This window comes from Mercurialis annua, linkage group LG7 (genome assembly GCF_937616625.2).
Source record: "Mercurialis annua linkage group LG7, ddMerAnnu1.2, whole genome shotgun sequence".
In the NCBI taxonomy this organism is placed as follows: Eukaryota; Viridiplantae; Streptophyta; class Magnoliopsida; order Malpighiales; family Euphorbiaceae; genus Mercurialis; species Mercurialis annua.
This window is the reverse complement of record NC_065576.1, coordinates 33,561,419-33,581,110: the sequence shown is the minus strand read 5'-3', so window position 1 is coordinate 33,581,110 and position 19,692 is coordinate 33,561,419. Positions and strand designations below refer to the sequence as shown.

At 32.7% G+C, this 19,692-nt stretch overlaps 2 protein-coding genes across 3 annotated transcripts; one reads left to right on the top strand and one right to left on the bottom strand.

The window, feature by feature from the left end:
* Positions 1–2,722: 2,722 nt before the first annotated feature.
* LOC126656297 (UDP-glycosyltransferase 73C5-like) lies at positions 2,723–4,548 on the top strand. The gene has a single exon (XM_050350833.2). It carries the CDS (start codon positions 2,816–2,818, stop codon positions 4,244–4,246), a length of 1,431 nt encoding a protein of 476 aa, XP_050206790.1. The 5' UTR covers positions 2,723–2,815; the 3' UTR covers positions 4,247–4,548.
* A 2,674-nt stretch (positions 4,549–7,222) lies between these two features.
* LOC126656296 (transcriptional elongation regulator MINIYO) lies at positions 7,223–15,982 on the bottom strand. Of its 2 annotated transcripts, none has more exons than XM_050350829.2 (10): positions 15,629–15,982; positions 14,224–15,235; positions 13,369–13,496; positions 12,885–13,072; positions 12,628–12,733; positions 12,287–12,547; positions 11,423–11,611; positions 9,074–11,290; positions 8,369–8,575; positions 7,223–7,485 (listed from the first exon to the last, which is right to left on the bottom strand). In XM_050350829.2, the coding sequence occupies exons 1-10, from the start codon at positions 15,869–15,871 to the stop codon at positions 7,300–7,302; spliced, it is 4,737 nt and encodes a 1,578-aa protein (XP_050206786.1). In that variant the 5' UTR covers positions 15,872–15,982; the 3' UTR covers positions 7,223–7,299. The 2 variants fall into 2 exon arrangements, with proteins under 2 accessions (XP_050206786.1, XP_050206788.1); XM_050350831.2 differs by having other exon boundaries at positions 7,223–7,482.
* Positions 15,983–19,692: the final 3,710 nt, after the last annotated feature.

Genomic DNA, 19,692 nt, shown 5'->3' with positions numbered 1-19,692 from the left:
TCTTTTTTCATCTGGTTATACTTGTCAAATAACCCATAAACATTGAACCCCTCCGTACACAATTTCTTTTAGAATGTTTCAAGTGACAGGTGGACATGAAGGGTTCAATATTTACATATTTATCAAGTTCAGGGGTCAAATCGGATTATTTAACAAGTTCAGAGGTTCGATAGGTGAGACGTTAAGTTTAGAGGTTAGATGGGTAAAAGGATACAAATTCAGGGGTCAAACTATGTATTAAGCCATTTTTTTTTCATTTACAACAACTTTCTTAAACTATTGGTGTTAGATCAATTATTATTAATTAACAGAGCTATATGTATAATCTTTCAATTTCCTATATTCATGATTGAGTTATATTACATTTTCACATTATTCTTCTTCATGGATAATGATTATAAATAACTATCTTTCTTCTTAATAATATTTTGTCAGTTACACCAACTTTTGGATACTATTTTATTTTAATTTTTTGCTGTGATAATAATTGTTTGTTTTTGGGTTTAGTTTATATTTTTGTAAGAAGTAATAGGTTCTCAAAAGATAAATGTTTTAAAAATTATTCTTATCGATTTTTTTATAATATAAATTGTAATTGTTTTTTTTATAAATATAAATTGACATTTTACCCTATAAATAATTAGAATGTCTTGTGCATCGCATGTTTTTTGACATTTTCAATTATTTTCATTTTTATTTTAATTATGTATTTATTTATTTATTTTATGAATGAAAATTATATAGAGGTAACAGAAAGTGGCAAAAATTCTTAATTCAAAAACTTACGCTCAAGAAATGACGCACTAAGAGCGGCACATTAAAGATTACGGTTCTAAATAAAAAAAAACAATCGCTACAAAATATAATACAGATTTCTGAAAAAATTCAGTCCTGAATAAACAAAAGTTGGGGAAGTACATCTATAATAATATGAATTATTATACAACTTGCATTAATTGTAATTTTTGTTATTCATTTGATTTAGCATAAATTGTTACTTTATTTCAACCCAAATAGGAGGGTATTATGTATTTGTTAGCTATATTTATATTTAGACCGGTTCCTCATTTGAAAAATATAATATGTCCAAAAATCAACAAATTTATTTGTAAAATCTTCTCTTGTAAATTATTGTCCGATAATTTTATTATCTTAAATTAGTTTCGTTATAAAGAATAAATTTTAAATTCGTTTTACATGAAATGTCATGTTAATTATATGTTTTTTTTATGAATAGAAAATTATTTTAAAGCCATAAGAAGTGGCGAACGCCGAATATTATAGCTTTCGCACAAAAAGTGGCACACGCAAGCTGGCACACTAAATGCTTAGGCTATAAGAAACGACAAGAACATTAACCGTTCGAATACAAAATACTGTAAGGATTTCTAAGGAAATCCGAACCCGAATAACAAAAACTTCTATTACAACACTTGAAGTGAAAAACCGCCTTCGTAAAACAATTAAAAATCACCGCCTCTTTAGTTGAACTCTCATTACGAAAAACTCTGTCATTCCTACATTTCCATATCTCCTAAATAACCAGACACCATAACGTTTGGCATGATGTTAATTATATGTATTGTTAATTTATTTCCATATAAACAAATTTACAGTATCATCAAAAATTTAAAATAAACAAGTTATGTCTTTTGCAACATATAAATTTAAAGAATTTTTTCATAATATTTTTCTCAAGTATTTGTATAGAGAGAGAGTATAATTTTTATTTACAATATTGTTTTTATAGATTACATCTTATATTATTTTAATTATTTTAATTTTTTAATTAAACTGTATCAAATTATTATACTGAAATAAATTACATCTTATACTATATGGAATTATTAAAAATTATAAATTTTATTCGCGCAACGCGCTGGCATCGACCTAATTATTGTATAATTTTTGAAAACCTCTTATTCACTAGCAAATCAAGGATTATTTTTAATAAAAATATTGATTTTTAACCAAAATTTACCAGCACTAAATGTTATGAACATGCACCAAACAACAAATATGCATCGGAGATATATCAAATATATGTATTTAAAATATACAACAAAACTATAAAAATTATAACAACAAGAAAAAGATTTCGAACGATCAAATATATATCAAATATGTATCGAGATGTATCAAATTTTATGTTTGATTATTTTTTAATTTTTAACATAATTTGACAATAGTCTATTCAAATATATATTTCAAATTTAACATTAATATTTCTAATATTTTATATAGAATAAATTATTTTTGATATGTTATATTTATAAAATATTCCCTCCGTCCCAATAGAGTTGTCCACTTTGAGAAATATTTTTGTCCCAAAACTCTTGTCCACTTTCAAAAAGTAACTACCTTTTACACTCAATTTTCTTTTATTAACCCTCTTCAAAATTTACTAGTGAGTAACTTGCTAGTGGACCCTATATTAAATAGGGGTATGACAAGAAAAGTAAGGAAAATTTTATAAAACCCATAAGTAATAATCACTTTTCTTAAACTATGTGATAAAGGCAAAGTGGACAACTCTATTGGGATAGAGGGAGTATATAAATAAATTAATAATTTGAGTTTATTAAAAATATTTAATATAAATATCTAACATTTATATGTATATATTAAAAAAGAAAAAGTAGTGTATGGGGACCTTTCAAAAAAGGTGTCCATTTTGTGGGAATGGGTGCACCTGTTTGTCAGGCCTGCTGAAAAGACAGTAATTGTGGAAAGGAATCCTATGCCTATTCTGAAATTGTTTTATAATTTTTGAAAAGGAAACCATTTTCTTTCATAGAAACTTGCAAAATCATACATGGCTTCTTCCAATCCCAAATCCCAAAAGTTACACTTCGTCTTGTTTCCATTCATGGCACAAGGCCACATGATTCCCATGATGGACATTGCCAAAGTACTGGCTGAACAAGGCATCAGAGTTACAATAATCACAACACCCCTGAACGCCAAACGTTTCAGACCACTGGTCGTTCGAGCTGTAGACTCCGGCCTTCGAATGCGCTTCATCGAGCTTGAATTTCCAGCAGAAGCAGCAGGATTACCCAAAGATTGTGAGAACTGGGACATGCTGCCTTCATTAGCCTTACGGTCTAAATTTTTCTCCGCCACATTTCGGCTGCAAGAACCTGTGGAGCGATTACTTCAAGAACAAGTTACTCCAAAGCCTGATTGCATAATCTCTGATCTGTGTTTACCCTACACAGCTCAGGTTGCTACTAAGCTTGGTGTTCCAAGAATTTCTTTTACTGCCTTTGGTTGTTTCTACATGTCGTGCATGCAAAAAATACGCAAATTCAGGGTTCTTGAAAACTTGAAATCCGATTCGGAGTACTTCACTGTGCCGGAGCTGCCTCATCGAATCGAACTGACGAAAAAACAGGTTCCCGGAGTAGTAATTGACTTCAGCGATATCCGCGAGCAAGTGGCCGCGGCTGAAAAGGTGACACGCGGCGTGATTATCAACTCTTTCGAAGAAATGGAATCAGCTTATGTGCAAGAATACAGAAATGTAAAAGGAGACAAAGTATGGTGTCTGGGTCCGGTTTCATTATATAACAAAGACCAATGTGATAAGATTGGGAGAGGAGATAAATCTTCAATTGAAGAATCTGAGTGCATGCATTTTCTTGATTCACAAAACCCTAATTCTGTTTTATATGTGTGTTTCGGCAGTCTTTGTAACATAATAGCCAGTCAATTGATAGAGCTTGCTTTAGGGTTGGAAGCCTCAAAAAAACCCTTCATATGGGTTATAAGAGATAAAGGTTCAAACTATATAGAGATAGAAAAATGGTTACAAGAAAATGATTTTGAGGATAGAAACAAAGAAAAAGGACTTATAATTAGAGGGTGGGCCCCACAAGTGGTGATTTTATCACAACCATCAATTGGAGGATTCTTAACCCATTGTGGTTGGAATTCAACACTGGAAGCCATAAGTGCTGGCCTTCCAATGGTGACGTGGCCACGCTTGGCTGACCAATTTTGCAATGAAAAGTTGATAGTGGATGTGTTAAAAATTGGGGTAGAAGTTGGGGCTGTAAAAAGAGAAAATTTTAAAAGAGCTGTTGATAGGTTGATGGATGATGAAGCAGAAGATACCAAAGATAGAAGGAAAAGAGCCATGGAGCTTAGCAGATTGGCCAGAGAAACAGTACAAGAAAATGGTTCTTCTTATCTTAACATGAAATTGCTCATAAATGAAATTATGCAGCACAAACATGTTTAGTTGCCTGCTAGGTAGCACGGGCGCTTCTTTCAATCCAAGTGTCGTGGATACGTTTCGAACACGAAATTTCAGTTTTACGTAGGAAATTTTAAAATAACACTATTTCGCAGTATCCAAGTGTCCTATTTTCCTTGTCCGTGCTACCCAGGTTATTGGCTGTGTTTCTTTTAGAGTGGTATTTTTGTTTTTAAATTTGATGTATATCAGAATTCAGATTCTGATTATTTTAGTTTGATTTCTGTATTCCTCCACTTTTTGTGGACTTGCATCGTAATAAAAATGTATGAATTATTTGCTTTTTAGTTCTTCCTTTTTAAAGGAAGAAATTGTTAATGATATCCATTAAGTCAATTATAATAAACCATCTATTAATTTAATTTTTTTGTTGTTATTAGTTGGTAATTTTATTATCATCTTATATAGTTTAATGCTTAAATTGATGACTAATTCCTTCAAATGTCATCAAGTATTTGATTGATAGTAGAATCCTTATAAATAATAAAAAATTATATTCAATCTATCTCTAATTTTTTCTTTATGATCTTTTTTATGAAAAACTGAACCATTTATCTCTAAACTTAATTGAACTGAACCATTTATTCCTTGCATAAGTATACAAAATGGAGTGCACCAATAATAAGGAGTAAGTTACAGATCTGTGTAAAAAAGTGGGTAACTTTTCATGCGGTACTTTTCCCTATAAAATAGCTGACGTGCGGTACCATTTTTCACAAAAAGTTTACATTTTTTACGTACAATGACGTCAGCAGGCTTGACGCGCGCGTCAGGCCTGCTGACGCATGACATGTGCACCAGATGTGCTGGTGCACATGCTACACTGACCCGCGGGTGACGCGCGCGGGTCATTTAGCCAACCTATTTTTTTAAAATTTTAATAAAACAAACCTTTTCTTACTTATTTATTTATTTAATAATTAAATTTTATCTAATATTTAAAACAAACACTTTATCTAATTTTTTTATTCAATTTATCTATTAATTTACTTATTTAAATTTTAAATTTTAAAAAACTAATATTAATTTAAATTTTAAAATATAAATAGACTAAATTTTAAAAATATAAAATACACAAATAATATTTCCCTCGTCTCATAAAGCTAATTTTTTTTATTCTATAGAAATAAAAAAATAGCCACTTTTATTTTTAATTTAAGATTATATTATCAAAATACCCTCATGATTCTATTCTTAGAACATTCAAAAAATATAATTTTATAAATTACTTATCGAATACATTATTCTTACACACCAAAACACGGGTTTGATGCATAAAATATATTTATTATGTATAAATTATGTATCTATTAAGTATATTTTAAAAAAAATATATATCATGTATAAATTATGTATCAACGATTTATCTCTTTAACACATTTTAAAAATATACCTATGATATATAAATTATATACCATATGTATATAAAATATGCATACAAAATATATATGTAATACATGTACTAAAATTTTGCGATAATCTCTGAAATGTATAAAAATATTAGTAATAGAACTTTAAAAATAAGAAAAAGGTTACGAATAACGAATATGTGTTTGAAATATATTAAATATGTATTGGAGGTGTATCAAATATGTATACAAAATATAGAGAAAAAGGTTTCGGACAACGAATATGTATTAAATATGTATTGGAAATGTATTAAATATGTATCAAATGCGTACCAAATATGTATACAAAATATATATGTAATACATGTATTAAAATATATAAGGAATATGTAGTATTAAATATGTATCAGATATGTATTAAATATGTATCAGATATGTATTTGATATTTATTGAAGATGTATCAAATATGTATCGGATATTCATCAAATATTTTTCAAATACCATTTGTATGTATCAAATATGCATCAGTTGATTCAATTAAATTTTCGACAAGTTTCTGATATGTATAAAAACATTAGTAATAGAACTTAAAAAAGACAAAAAAAAATTAGAAAAAGGTTTCGAAAAACGATTATGTATCAAATATGTATTGGAAATATTTTAAATGTCTTTTGTATGTATCAAATTGATTCAACTAAATCAATAAAAATAGAAAATAATAATTTAAAAATTTAATTAACTTATTTGATTAAACTCCAATCTATTATATCTAATTTATTTTTTGATTTTAAAATTAAAAAAATTAATATTAGTATATTTTAGTTGATTTAATTCTTTATATCTATATTTTTAAAATTAAAATTAATATTAAAATTTTTTAATTAATTCAATTTCTCATTTTTTTAAAATTAATATTAATATTTTTTATAAATTTATATAGATTAGATTATTTTTGGCACAATTTAAATAAATAAATATATTTTTTGAAAATATATATGTAAATAATTTTTATTATAATTTATTAAAAAAAGGAATTCTTTTTGATGTGTTCATTCAGTGAACACATCAAATTAACTGACCCACTGCGGGTCAGTTTCTAGTGCACCAGCTGGTGCACTAGACAAGATAAGACAGCAGGCCTGACGTGCGTCAGGCCTGCTGACGCGCGATGATGTCAGCGCGGATAGGGACGCACGCTGACATCAGCAAAAAAAGGTATTCAGTATAATAAATTGATATTTTCTGGTACGCGTGTAAAATTTTGAAGAAAAAAGATAGCCATGTTATTTGGGCCCAAAAAAGGTTTAGTTCTGTAATTAAACCAATAATAAGATAAACTTTATCCTAAAAAGTAAAAACTGACTCTGAGTCTCTCCACTATCTGATCTCACAATTGGAAAAATAAGGCTGCTCAATCAGTTTAGATATATAAATGACCATTTTAAAAATTAGAATTTATAAATAATCAAAACGCTAAAATCCAAGAGTATTAATATGTATCTTGCCTTTTTTTTCTATATACATATACGTCCCTAATATTGACTCATCCTTCATGCCAAGGTAAACACTCTTTGCTAATTCTTTCCGTATATTAAACAGAAAAAGAACAAGTGAAGAAAAAGAAAAAGAAAATAGAAAGAACTGGAACAAATTCAAAGTCCTTCAGGTTTATATGCATTAACTTAAAGTTATGTCACAACATTGTGTTTCTTTACAAAATCGGACTTTAAATTCTCCACTTGAGTTAAAAGGAACGAATCTCGCTCGCAAGCTTCGGCAAGTATTTCAAACCTTTTGCCGATATCGCTGCTCTGCAAGGGCATTTCAGATGTGCATCCCTTACTATACTCTACAAGTTCCATCATCATTGCCTGCTAACATGAACCAATCATGCACATTATTAAAAAATAAAATAAGTTATGTAGAATAGTCCTATTTTTAACATCAAACAAACACAAATAATACATTGAAAAGAATCAAAAGTACCCAATAGAAAAAACAGGAAACAACACGCCACATGAAAATTAATTCCATCAAAGCTCGGATTCCGGCTGTTCTATCCCATGGAGACTTATTAAGTCCTATGTTTATGTGTTTCTTTTTTGTTCAACACTTCTAAGACTCCAAAACTCAATATTTATAACTTATTCTAGTGGCATTTTCCGTTTCAGCGTTTCCAATTCCGTGCTACATAGGTTCTATCCAAACAACACAACATTGAAATCATGAACTCAAATTGCTTTTGCTGTCTGCAATGCATCCCCATGCATTCAAACTTTACATGCCATTTAATATCATCAAAGCAATCTTGCATATTCTTAGCAAAAAGCACACTCCATTTAGTAAGCTCATTGCAATTTTCGAATTCTCTTGAAAATTATTCTACATTCAGATTAAACAACTTCCATAAAAACATAAAATGCAGTTAACGGAATCGTCATGCATTGAATTGAGAAGCCAATGGACAGGGAACTAAATTAGTTCAATTACAAGAAATGAACTGGACTCATTAATTTAAATTTATTACTAATTAGCATATTTATTTATCAACTGCTTCTCAGAAGCACTAGTCCCAGCTGCTGAAGTAGTATCTAACTTCATACTATGTTTTCATGCTCTACTTCATAAAGTTAAAAGACATTTGCTACCAAATAGGCCTTAAATGCACAAATCCAGAAATGTTAATATAGCAGCCTAAGTATGCAAAATTCCATTAGAAGGACCATAAATAAGAAGCATTGCAGAAAAGTTACAAACCTTGTGTTTTTGCTTCTGGGAGCAATCTCGCAGTAGAGACTTTACAAGCTTATTTCTCACTGACATCTTATCATGACACACAAGGAAGATGAAAGATGAAAGGTGGTGCAAAACTAGAATGAATGCCATTGATCCTCGCACAAAGGATCTGTCCAGAGCGCCAGAAACCCAAGACTTCACATAAGCTTCTAAAATGTCTTCATTATCCTGCACATGCTATAACATGAGTAAAAAGATTCTTCATATTTTGCTTATTGCAGAAAGATGATGAACATTTATCAGCAGCAAAAACCTTTACGTACAATATTTAAAATTACTCTCTTCAAAAATAAAATCTGAAATCGATACTTTAGAAGGCTAAAGAAGTCACAAAAACAGAAGGCATGGTGTGCTAGAGGTTAATGTGAATAGTATCTCTAAAGTGTTGTGACATTAAAAAATTATGCAATTAAGCTCATTTCTAAATACCACCTAAACAGCTGCATCAAAACACGTAAGTATTGACATTTTCCGTAGACCCTAAACCCAAAACATATAATTATTCATGCCCAAGTCCATTCTCTTTTCTTCTCTCTCCCCGCGCAATATAAATTTTCATTGTTTCTAACAGCCAAGAATAAGAGTCTGCTGACAGCCAAGAACTGCAGAAACTACGCAGCACGCCACAGAAGATGAAAGAAATTTTCAGCATTTGCTGAACATTACCTCAATAGGTTCGAGATACCCATCTCCCTCGCCAATGCATTGGTCCACCGGCGGAAGAATTTCAAGAACAGAAGCATTGGATAGTGCATTCCACGCATGAAGTCTAACAGGTGCTTCAGTGGAACGGTGTAAATATATGGAAACTTGGCGACCAAAAATTACATCACCATAAGATACAGCGGAAAATTGCTCCACAAGTGTCTCAAAAAAAGTAGAATAGCTCTCATGGATCTCAGATTGAAACCTCAAAACCTCCACAACAGATTTATCCAATAATAAATTCACATGTTCGTCCCTGGCAAATCTTGCTTTATCAAGAAGCTGACCATAAATATCTTGCAAGGCTTCATAAACATCCCTACTCTTTTTATCGTCAAGCACATCCATACAAGCAAGTAATGCGACTGATAATGAGTGAAATTTCCATACCAAAGGAATGCTGGAAACGGGAGAGTCGATATTACTTGATACGAATGTCGACATGACTTCCATTGCTAATATAAAGAATAATCCCCCTTTAGCAACTTCGATATGGTCATTGATTCCTAAGATTGGACTAAAATACCAGTGCGCAGGAAGCGGCAATCTCTGGTGGGCCCACTCTTGACTGCTAATACTTGTTGACGTTTCAAATTCCTCGTGTATAGTCTCCAGAGAAACACCGCCTTTTCTAAAACTTTTGTTCCGAGAAGTATTATTTTCATCCTTAACTTTCAATTTTTGCTTGGCAGATAGCCATCTTTTTTTAAAGTGAGAAGCCAAAATTGTACTGTATAACAAGTAGTCCTCTTCTTCATATTCCCAGCTAAATGGTTTCATCTTCTTATTTACTTTGATAAAATGTTGGGTACAGAGACTGAAATACCTAAAAACGGGGACTTGAAGCAAACAGTGTAACGCTTTATCCATCACAACCCCATCCCTTGGTCCAAAAGTTAAACATGCTTCTAAGATAGAGTTAAGCATGTGCATTGCAGAAGCCATCTCTTCATCTGTTGGAAATTCTGTGCTATACATCATTTGGAAGATTTCAACCATGTCAATTAGTAATCGTGAATCTGCTTGAGCCAGCAAAACAGGCACCGACCAAAATCCTCCACCGGAAGCACCCCAGCCAACTCCAACCCCTGGAGCAGGTCCTCCTCTTTTAAAAGTTTCAATGGACTGCAGAAGATGCCACTGTGATTCTATCAACTTCATGAAAACATTGAGCACGTATCTCCAGTCAACAAGATAACTTTTTAGTATCCCATTGCCAAGTATTTTCTCTTCTCTTGAGAAACTATATCCTGGCGATGGAGGGTTACTGATTGCACTTCTAGCCGATCTGATCAAGTCATCAATTGTAGTTATAGCCCTAAGAAGACCATGAAGGCAGTATACAGCAGCTAATGAAGATTCGTCGTCATTTTGCTTTCTCAAAAAACACAAATCCTCAACAAAAGCACCATCTTCATAGAAATGTTCTGGTTCTTCTCTACGACTGGTGCTGAAGATCTGGTTTTTAACAATTTCAAGTCCAATCTTAGGAACAAACTCGGGCAACCATGGTACATGCTCGTCATATCCTTCTGCCATCATGGTCTCCGCTGGCTTCACTTTTTCAAGCAATGTTGACAGCATATGCATGACAGCTGAAAACACCCACAACAATGAACTATTAGATAAATCTTGGGCAGTGTAGCAGCTCCCCGTACCTTTTTTCCCCTCAATGTATTTAGCAAAGCATGGATCATTCTTTAGTGCTATCCACTTTAAAGCTAAATCGACTATGGGGGTAACGAAACTCCAAGACCAGTTTTCCTGTAAATGACTAGCACAATGTACGATTTGATTGTACTGTTCCTCCTGTAAATGGAGACTTGGAAGCTTTCTAGCCAAGGCCTCCAGCACAAGATATGCCTCTCGAGAGATAGAAACAAACTCACATAGAACATTATTCTCCTTGAGTTTTTTGAATGTAGGTGGATTCAACCACAAGCACAAGGCAGGAAAGATATCTGAAAAGTATGATATACAAAACCCATAATTGATGCAGCTCCTCCAAAGACGTAGTTGTTCAACAATTAAAGCAGATGACAGTTTACAACTTTCCTTCCCATGCTCCATCCAGTGATCAAGGGAGGAAGTGTATCGGAACAGATTCTGAGTCAAAGCCTGAAAGGACTCATTGTTCATGAACTCAATGCAATTTTTCTTGTCAGCTTGAAACAGTACCTGTTTTACACGCAAGTAAAAAACACAGATAAAGACTTTGCCTACAATGTAAGACAAGTAGGATTGACTTACTAAAAAAACAGTCATATACAATTTGCTCAGCAGGTTAGAAGAATTTGAGTTGCTGCTTACCTTTATAAGAGTAACAGATTTTATCTTGTAAAAATTAATTTCTGTTGTATCTCCCATAGTAAATTTGTGGACAACTGCATGGACAAGTCCTTGGCACTTCATAACTGCATTCGCACAAGTTGGGGAATGCCTAGCTATTGCAACAAGTATTGAAACTACGCTTTCGTGTAAGGCTGCATTATGATCACCCTGAACAATGCACAAAAATACATCAGCAAACGGAAAACCCAGAACCATTACTTCCATCTAGAAGCCAACCATCACTATCATCACCTCATGCAATAGTGATTCAAGGAAAAATCACTAAGCAAAATTTAACGCTACTTCTCAAAGATGACATTCCTTAATGTTACAATCAGCTTCAATTGTCCAAATAGCTTTTGCTGCCGCCCTCTTTTTTCCCCCACTCCCAAAAAAGAGGGAATAAAAATTGCATGTCATTTGCACATAATGGTAGTATACAACTTATGTTTTTGTTATGCAACAATCTTCAATTCAAATTAATAGCGAAAGTAAGTGAATTGAGTGCTACAAGGATATGCCAAATTACATGCAACATAACCTCATGAAGCTCAGAAACTACAGATGTTCAAAGTTTACTAACAAATTACTAGCCCAGACGTCGAAAGTTTGCATGCAAGGCACCTGATTCTGATACCATGATTATCAAAATGATCTTTCTAAATTAACATCAGTTCAAAAAATATCTTTTTACACGAACATCTTTTCAGTTCTGCTGCTGACAGTCCAACTTAAGCAGTTTGGTAACAATTTTTGCAAGACAAACATCAAAATGCATGGAAGAGAAACTCTCAGAGGATTCACATGTCAACTAATTTATTACTTATCTTATATATGTCTTACCTCTAGAAGATACCGCAGCCTAGGAAGGATTCCCATCCTGACTAAACCAGCAGTAAAATCTTGACTGGCAATTACAATATCGTCCTGAATTGTATGTTCCCCTTCAGTCTCATCTTCATTGACATTTTCGCTGAAAGTCAAAATGTTAGAAGGTTTAGCGCTGTACTTCCAAAAGCCACCATGGAGGAACCGGCCGTCAATTTCTGGTTTCCTTCGAAATACAGGGCCGGTAAAGATATCACCGGTATATGTCGGTAATTTCTGGAGGCATCACATATTGAACTAAGTGTCATGTAATGGTAAGATGTTAGAAAAATAGATCCATATACCACAAATCTTACCTCTGAAATATTAAAGAAACTTTCATTCAAATCACAACTCAGTGCACACTGTATAACTCTTGCACAAGATAAAACAACTGATCTATGGTTATCATCAAGACACAGCCTGCGAACAAACAAAACATAGAGTTAGTTGCAGAGTTATGTGGCAACAAAGAAAAAGACAATAAAGATGAGGTCCTAAAGTATGGCAGATGGTGCAATCATGAACAAGATGCAAAATACTCAACCGTAGAAGCATTCAAATGCAGATTGACCTCAATGATAAAACAAGTTCCGGTTCTGGGCCAAGTGCATAAGCCCAAATAGCCTCCCAGTCTACCAGTTTGTCAATTAAGTTAGAACTTCTCATAGTGCACCCAACTTGATTTTGCTGAATGTTGTGTATTGCGTTATCAAGTATAGAGGCAAGAAGATGCAATGCAAGGGCCCGTTGTCCCGGAATCTGTAAAAAACACAACTGGCGCTTAAAAGGACACATACACAAAAAAAACATATAAATGCACATACACAAATATATACGTGAACATAACAACTGAGATGTAAAAGTGCTAGGCATAAAATAGTTGGAACAGTATAGCTACTAAACACTGAAAGAGGGAAATTTAAAAGGTTATGTTTTAAATTATCCTAGTGCAGTAAATCCCCAAATAATGTATTCTGTTCAAATTTAGAACCTCCAACAAATATATCATTCTGCTCGATTATAACCACTTAGCAAACAAGATGATATTAACTCACAACACTTCTGGTGAGCTCTATAGCTTCTTTGATTGAGTATCCCACAGCAGCAGGGTCACCATCAGTCCGCAAAAAATCGCGTTCAGAGACATTAACAGTACTGTCATTATTGTCACCACTTATATCACCTGAAACGTGAAAAGGATTACTCAAACTCATATTAGCAAGAATGTCTTCAAAATGCATATTTGATTATCAAGTAATGCAGTAAGAATTTCAATAAAAATAAAATCAGAACAGTCGCCAGAGAATGAAAATAATAATTCAAAATTAGAACAATGCGACAGAGTACTCTAAAAGTGAACATACTGCTGGATTTTTCAGCTTGGAACTTTAGGTAAAAGAAGTCGTAATGCATCCTGAAAGCCAAGGTTTTAGTAGGGTTCTCCCAGACATCTTATGGAAGAATTATTTATGTAAATATAAAACTCTGAATAAGCATTGCTCATTGGATAAAGATGTGCAGCATTAAGCTCTAATGCTTCCTTGATCCAACAGACTCAACGTTAGCTACTTAGATAGCATGCATTGATGTTAAAAAATCTGATCATGCATAAATTCCCAATTACTAGGGTCTTAGACTTTATACCGCCACTGATAAATTAATTAAATTAAATTGCATAATTATTCGTTCTCCCAATTTACCTGAAGCATCTACTAAGTTTATAGAATAATTCAGTCCTCATCTAGAAAACAGCCTAGACACAAATTAATAAAAGTGAGGGACCACGTTATACATTCAAATATGTGAATGAGTTGCTCATTCAAGAAAGTAAACATCAAATTAACAATTAGCAGTAGCAATTATGAACGAAACAACAATCTAGCAACAGCATAACCATTAGAAAATCTTACCAGTCGCTGATTCGTCTGCAATAACACTACCCTCCAAAGAAAACCTCATGTTCCTAACAGCCTCAACTCTCTCACTCCACTTATTCCACAAACTACCTTTGCCTGGGCCAAGATCATCATCTTGGCCGGTCTTTGTATCTGTTGAGGTATTAACTGCCATCATATCAGCACTGTCATTCCTTGCATGAAGAGAGACATTTGTGTTTTTGATAGATTGACTCTCACCAAGAGCATCACTGAGTTCACCACTCATAATTTCATCTGAACTCGGAAGTTGTTTCTGCTTTAATTTTTCTTGACCTCGTTTTTTCAGTAAGTTTACCAATGCAGGGTTCATCTTCTGCGTTATTTCCTCCTGTGCCTCTATGATCTCTTCAGGTGACATACCCTTCAACCGTGCTCGATTTTCAGCATCAATCTCACTCTTGATGGAGATAGTTCCATGTTCATTTGTAATATTGTTCAAATTTGAAGTAGAAACAACAGTTGAAGATGTCTGCTCGCGCTTTTTCAGCGTATCCCTTAATGCAGGATAAGTCTTCACCATCTTTTCTACATGTGTTTTAGGACCACCAGTATCATACATGCTTTCAGTAGAATCCTGAATATGCCGTTGTTGATGTGAATTATATATCTCCATATCACTCAATATGGACTCCCCGATTTTATGCGGAGGTGTTACATCCAGTTCCACTGGTGTCTTATCAACTAGAGAGGAATCACAAGCGATAATACTCTTGCCAATGTTATCAACTGGCTGTACGTCTTTTAGATGCTTCCCTGACTTCCTAAACTGTTGCCTATTAACTTCCATCTTATCAACCTCAACGGAAGTATCGCTCGAAATTACATTTCTCCACTGGCTAAGGTTCAAACCTTTTTTCTGCTTCCTCTCAACTGGCTTGGCAAATGCAGATATTCGATCAAATTCAGTTGAATCAGTATCCTCACCGTCCTCACCATTTCCATTACTATTGTACGCAACGGTTTTACTACTCATTGGACCCCAGTGCTGTAAAATACAATCAATAATCAACTCAATTTTTAGCTTGTAAGACTACCCATAATGTTGCAAAAGATAAAACCTTTCACACCAACCTATAGTCAGGGGCGGGGCAGGGCGGACCTAGGAAGAGCTTATATTGGGCAGCTGCCCAACTTATTATTTTGAATCTTTGAAAAGATATGAAAATATAAGTTAATAGTATAGTTTTTCCGCCTTAGAATTTATAGCATTACCCACTTTTAAAATTTATGTTTTCTGAATTTCGCTCGTCTTATAAACTTTCCCTACAATCTTGCCCACCTTTTAAAAAATTCAGAGCTATAAAACTATAGAGGAAGTGTATGTAAAACAATATTTGCATTCAATTGAAAATAACAAAAAAGTGATGATAAAACTTACGGGTCCATGAGAGCGATGACGAGCCACAGGGAAGGGTAAAACGGTGGAATTAGGCGGAGGAGTAGGACCGAAGCTCAGTTGATTTTCGGAGATACCCTTTTCAATAACGCTACCGATTAAGAGTGAAGAACCATCTCCACTTACTTGTACTGTATTGCCTCCAAAGATGTTACGGGTTGAAGTGGAAGAGTTCGGGTCGTTTCTTTGGTTACCAATATTATTATGAATCCTCTTCCTCTCCATTATTTGTTTGGTAAAAAGGGGAAATTGCAAGGACTGTTAAAGGTTGGAGAATGGAGTGTTGCTGTGTATAGTATCAGAGAGCGGGGAAGAGAAGAAGCGCCTGTTACTTGCTGCTACTCGGACTTTACTTTAACTTGTCTGGGCTTGGCCTTGGCCTTGGCCTTGGTCTTGGCCTTAAACTTGAGAAGATTACAAAACTACGCAAAAAATTAATAAAGTTTACAAAAATGCTAAGTAAACTCATTTATTATACTAGCACCTAAAAACTTAAAAAGTTTACATTTTATACCTAATCACTAAATAAGAGACACATGTCTTATTCAAATAGCAAAAAAAAAACAAAAAAAACGTGCCAAACAACTGTCAAAACGCGTCAAACAGCTGTCAGAACGCGTCAGAAGCGCGTCTGACGCGCGTCTTACACGTGCGTCAGTCACGCGTCAGTTTGTCAAAACAATTCAAACATGTATCAGATATGTATTTGTTATGTATCAGATATGTATCGAGCACATATTTGATTTTTTTTCATATTTTTAAAATAAAAATAAATAAATAAATAAATTATTAATATATATTATTTATGTGTCTCTAGTATGTATAATATATATTAAATTAAAAGATATATGTATCACATACTTTAATTAAAATTCACGCATCAAATAATAGCAATATAACATCTTTATATACATGCGATATATAAAAAAGAACTAATGACAATATTTATCCCCTTCATCAAATCTATCACCATTGATAAAATAATAAATATATATATTATTAATATATATTATTTATGTGTTTTAAAACTATATTATTTATATGTATTATTTATGTGTCTCAAGACTATATTTTTAATATGAAGTATTATTTATGCGTCTCAACAACTATTCAAACGGACACAATTTACATTAGAGTATTTTCATATTAAATACAACTTTAATGGTACATCTTAAATACAAATAATACATATTAAATACAACTTTAATGGTAAATCTTACTGTAAAATACACCAAAAATACATATTAAATACACAAATAATATCTCTCTCTGTTACTGTAATATGGAATATTAAATACACTATTGTGCCATCAATTATATAAAAAAGTAGAGCAAAAAAAATCAGAAAAAAATTTAAATAGATATCATATAATGCGTACAAAATATACAAACAATACATTTTTAATACACTATTTATACATAATGCATATCAAAATACACAAATAATATATATTAAATATAATTTTAATAATACATCTACGATACATAAAGAATACATATTAAATATAATTTTAATAATCCATCTATTTTAATATAAAAATTACAATGTATAAATTATACATCAAACATCTATCTATAATATATCATAACTTAACGCTTATGTTATAAAAAATTTAAATTTTAAAAAATTTAGTCTGCAATGTATCATAAGAGAGAATGCTTTACTCTCTCGAGCGTAATAATTAAATTGACTTGTGATCACTAGCATTAGCATATAATTATCACTTGTATGGGCTACTTCACTAATTTAAAAATCGTTTGATGTATCTATGATGTATTAAAGATGTATCGGTAATGTATTATTAACGTATTTATGATGTATGGTACACCTATGACAATGTATCTATAATGTATCATTAATGTATCTAATATGTATATACATGATATATAAATAAAAAAGATGAACTAATAACAATATAATGAACAAACATCTAATCTTTAAGAAAACAAAAATCAGTTAGAAATGAACAAACCTGACTACCAATTAGTTATTGGCTTTTAAATTTTAAAAAGGTCAAGGTGATCTTAATTCTTTATCAATAGCCAAAATGAGAAAGGTTATTCTTAAATAATGACCAGCCATGAAACTGCAAAACAACAATTTTATTTCCAGCCATTAAATTTTGTGCATTTAGAATGATATGAGGCATTAATTTTTGTTCATTTAGAATGATTGGAGGAGGCTGCTGCCACTGAACATTAGCAGTAGAACTACAATCCTACTGCCCAGATTTCTACTATTGTGAGCAAACAGCCAGAAGCAGCGCACGTAGAAGCACCTGCACATCATCTTTCTTTTTTTGTTAAATTAAGGCATTTCTAACACATTAAATCTGTCATAATAACACAATCATCAATCCTCATATCATTTTTCCCATCAGTTTAACCTTTAGCATTACTATTCTAAAAGTACCAACTGTATTTAAAAAAAAAAAATCTTGTTAACAATAAAAATTACAAATCTTTCAATTAGATCCAAAATTAAATAGCCAATAGGTTTATAAATTCACAATCACATATCTGTTTTAACACTTGAACTAACGCTGAAACTAAATTTTGAGTGTAATACACCGTATCCCATCACAAACCATTTTACGTTTTTTACCTACAGTTTAAAACTCTCATATAATTCTCACGATCCTAACTGCTGATCTCGAGCTCGAAAATTTATTTTCACTCCGAGGACGATACTTAATACTCGATTCTCTATCGCATTTTCTCTCGCCCGACGAGCTAATGTTTCGTTTGAACTCCAGCAAAGGGAGTTGTCTGTATCGGCCTCGGTCTTTCCATACGGCGGCAGATCCTCGATTAAAGGAGGATACGATAGAAGTTTGTCGGTCCGATTGGGTTATCAGATTCGGAATTTAGAGGCGGAGCGAAGAGCTTGGTATTGAAAAATGGAGATTAAGTGGAAGTTAACGAAAGAGAGAAGAAAAATGGCAGCAGTTTCAAGGAGGAAGAAGACAACGATGTACATTTGTTGATTTTTCATCCTTTTTTTAATCAATGCGACACGTGTAGGGATTGGATGAAACACGTAAAAAGTGTAATAATTTACTGTTATAAACTCATTAATGTAAACTAAAAATTAGCATCAGTGAAAGAAATTTAATAAGTTAGCATTTTTGTTATAAAAGCCCGCAATTGGCTTATTTGTGTAATTTTCCCCTTAAACTTGGTCTTAGGCTTGAAAAAAGGTTATTAAAATTTTTACAAAAAAAAAATTAGAGTAATCTATATAAATTTTCTATAAGTGCTATATTTTTATCTTGTCATTTTGATTTTGGCAGAAATCTCCCAAAAAAATAAAGATTTTGAAAAATCCTTCATAATAAAAGAAAATTAAAAACTATCCCTACTATGTGTCAACATCTCATTAGTCAATGTTTAAATCAATTAAATGTTGACATATGGCAAACGTGGGTCTTGGTTAGACCAACCAACCATCACCGGCAACTGGCCAATTGCCGGCCAACTTTTGGCGATTTTTCGGCCGACCTCCAGCCAATTTCTGACTTTCCGACCAACCACCACCAACCTCTAGCCAATTTTCCGGCAACTTTCTGGTCAACTTTACGACAGACCACCGCCAACCTCCGGCGAACCTCCAACGACTTTACGGCCGGCCACCATTGACCTTCTGCCAACTTTCGGCGACTTTCCGACCAACTTCGGAAAATAGTGGGATGCCGGAAAACAGGGGAGCCGGCCGAAAAGTGGTGTCAGAGGTGGAACGGTCAGAAAAGACGAACGGATTTTAATTATTTTAAGAAAATTAAAAATTAGTTTATATTCAAAAATTAATTTTAATTATAACATTGATTATTTAGTATATTTTTTAATATTTAAAAAAAATAAGTTGAGATAATTTAAAAATTAAGGGTGTAGATATTTTTTTAAGGAAATATAAAAATTTAAATGTACTTTTAACCTACTAATAGACATGGTGGCATATATGTGGCACGCTACATAAGCACAAGCATGTGCTTACTGAGGGTTGGACAAAATTGAAATGAAATCATACGTTTCAGGACAAATTGAAT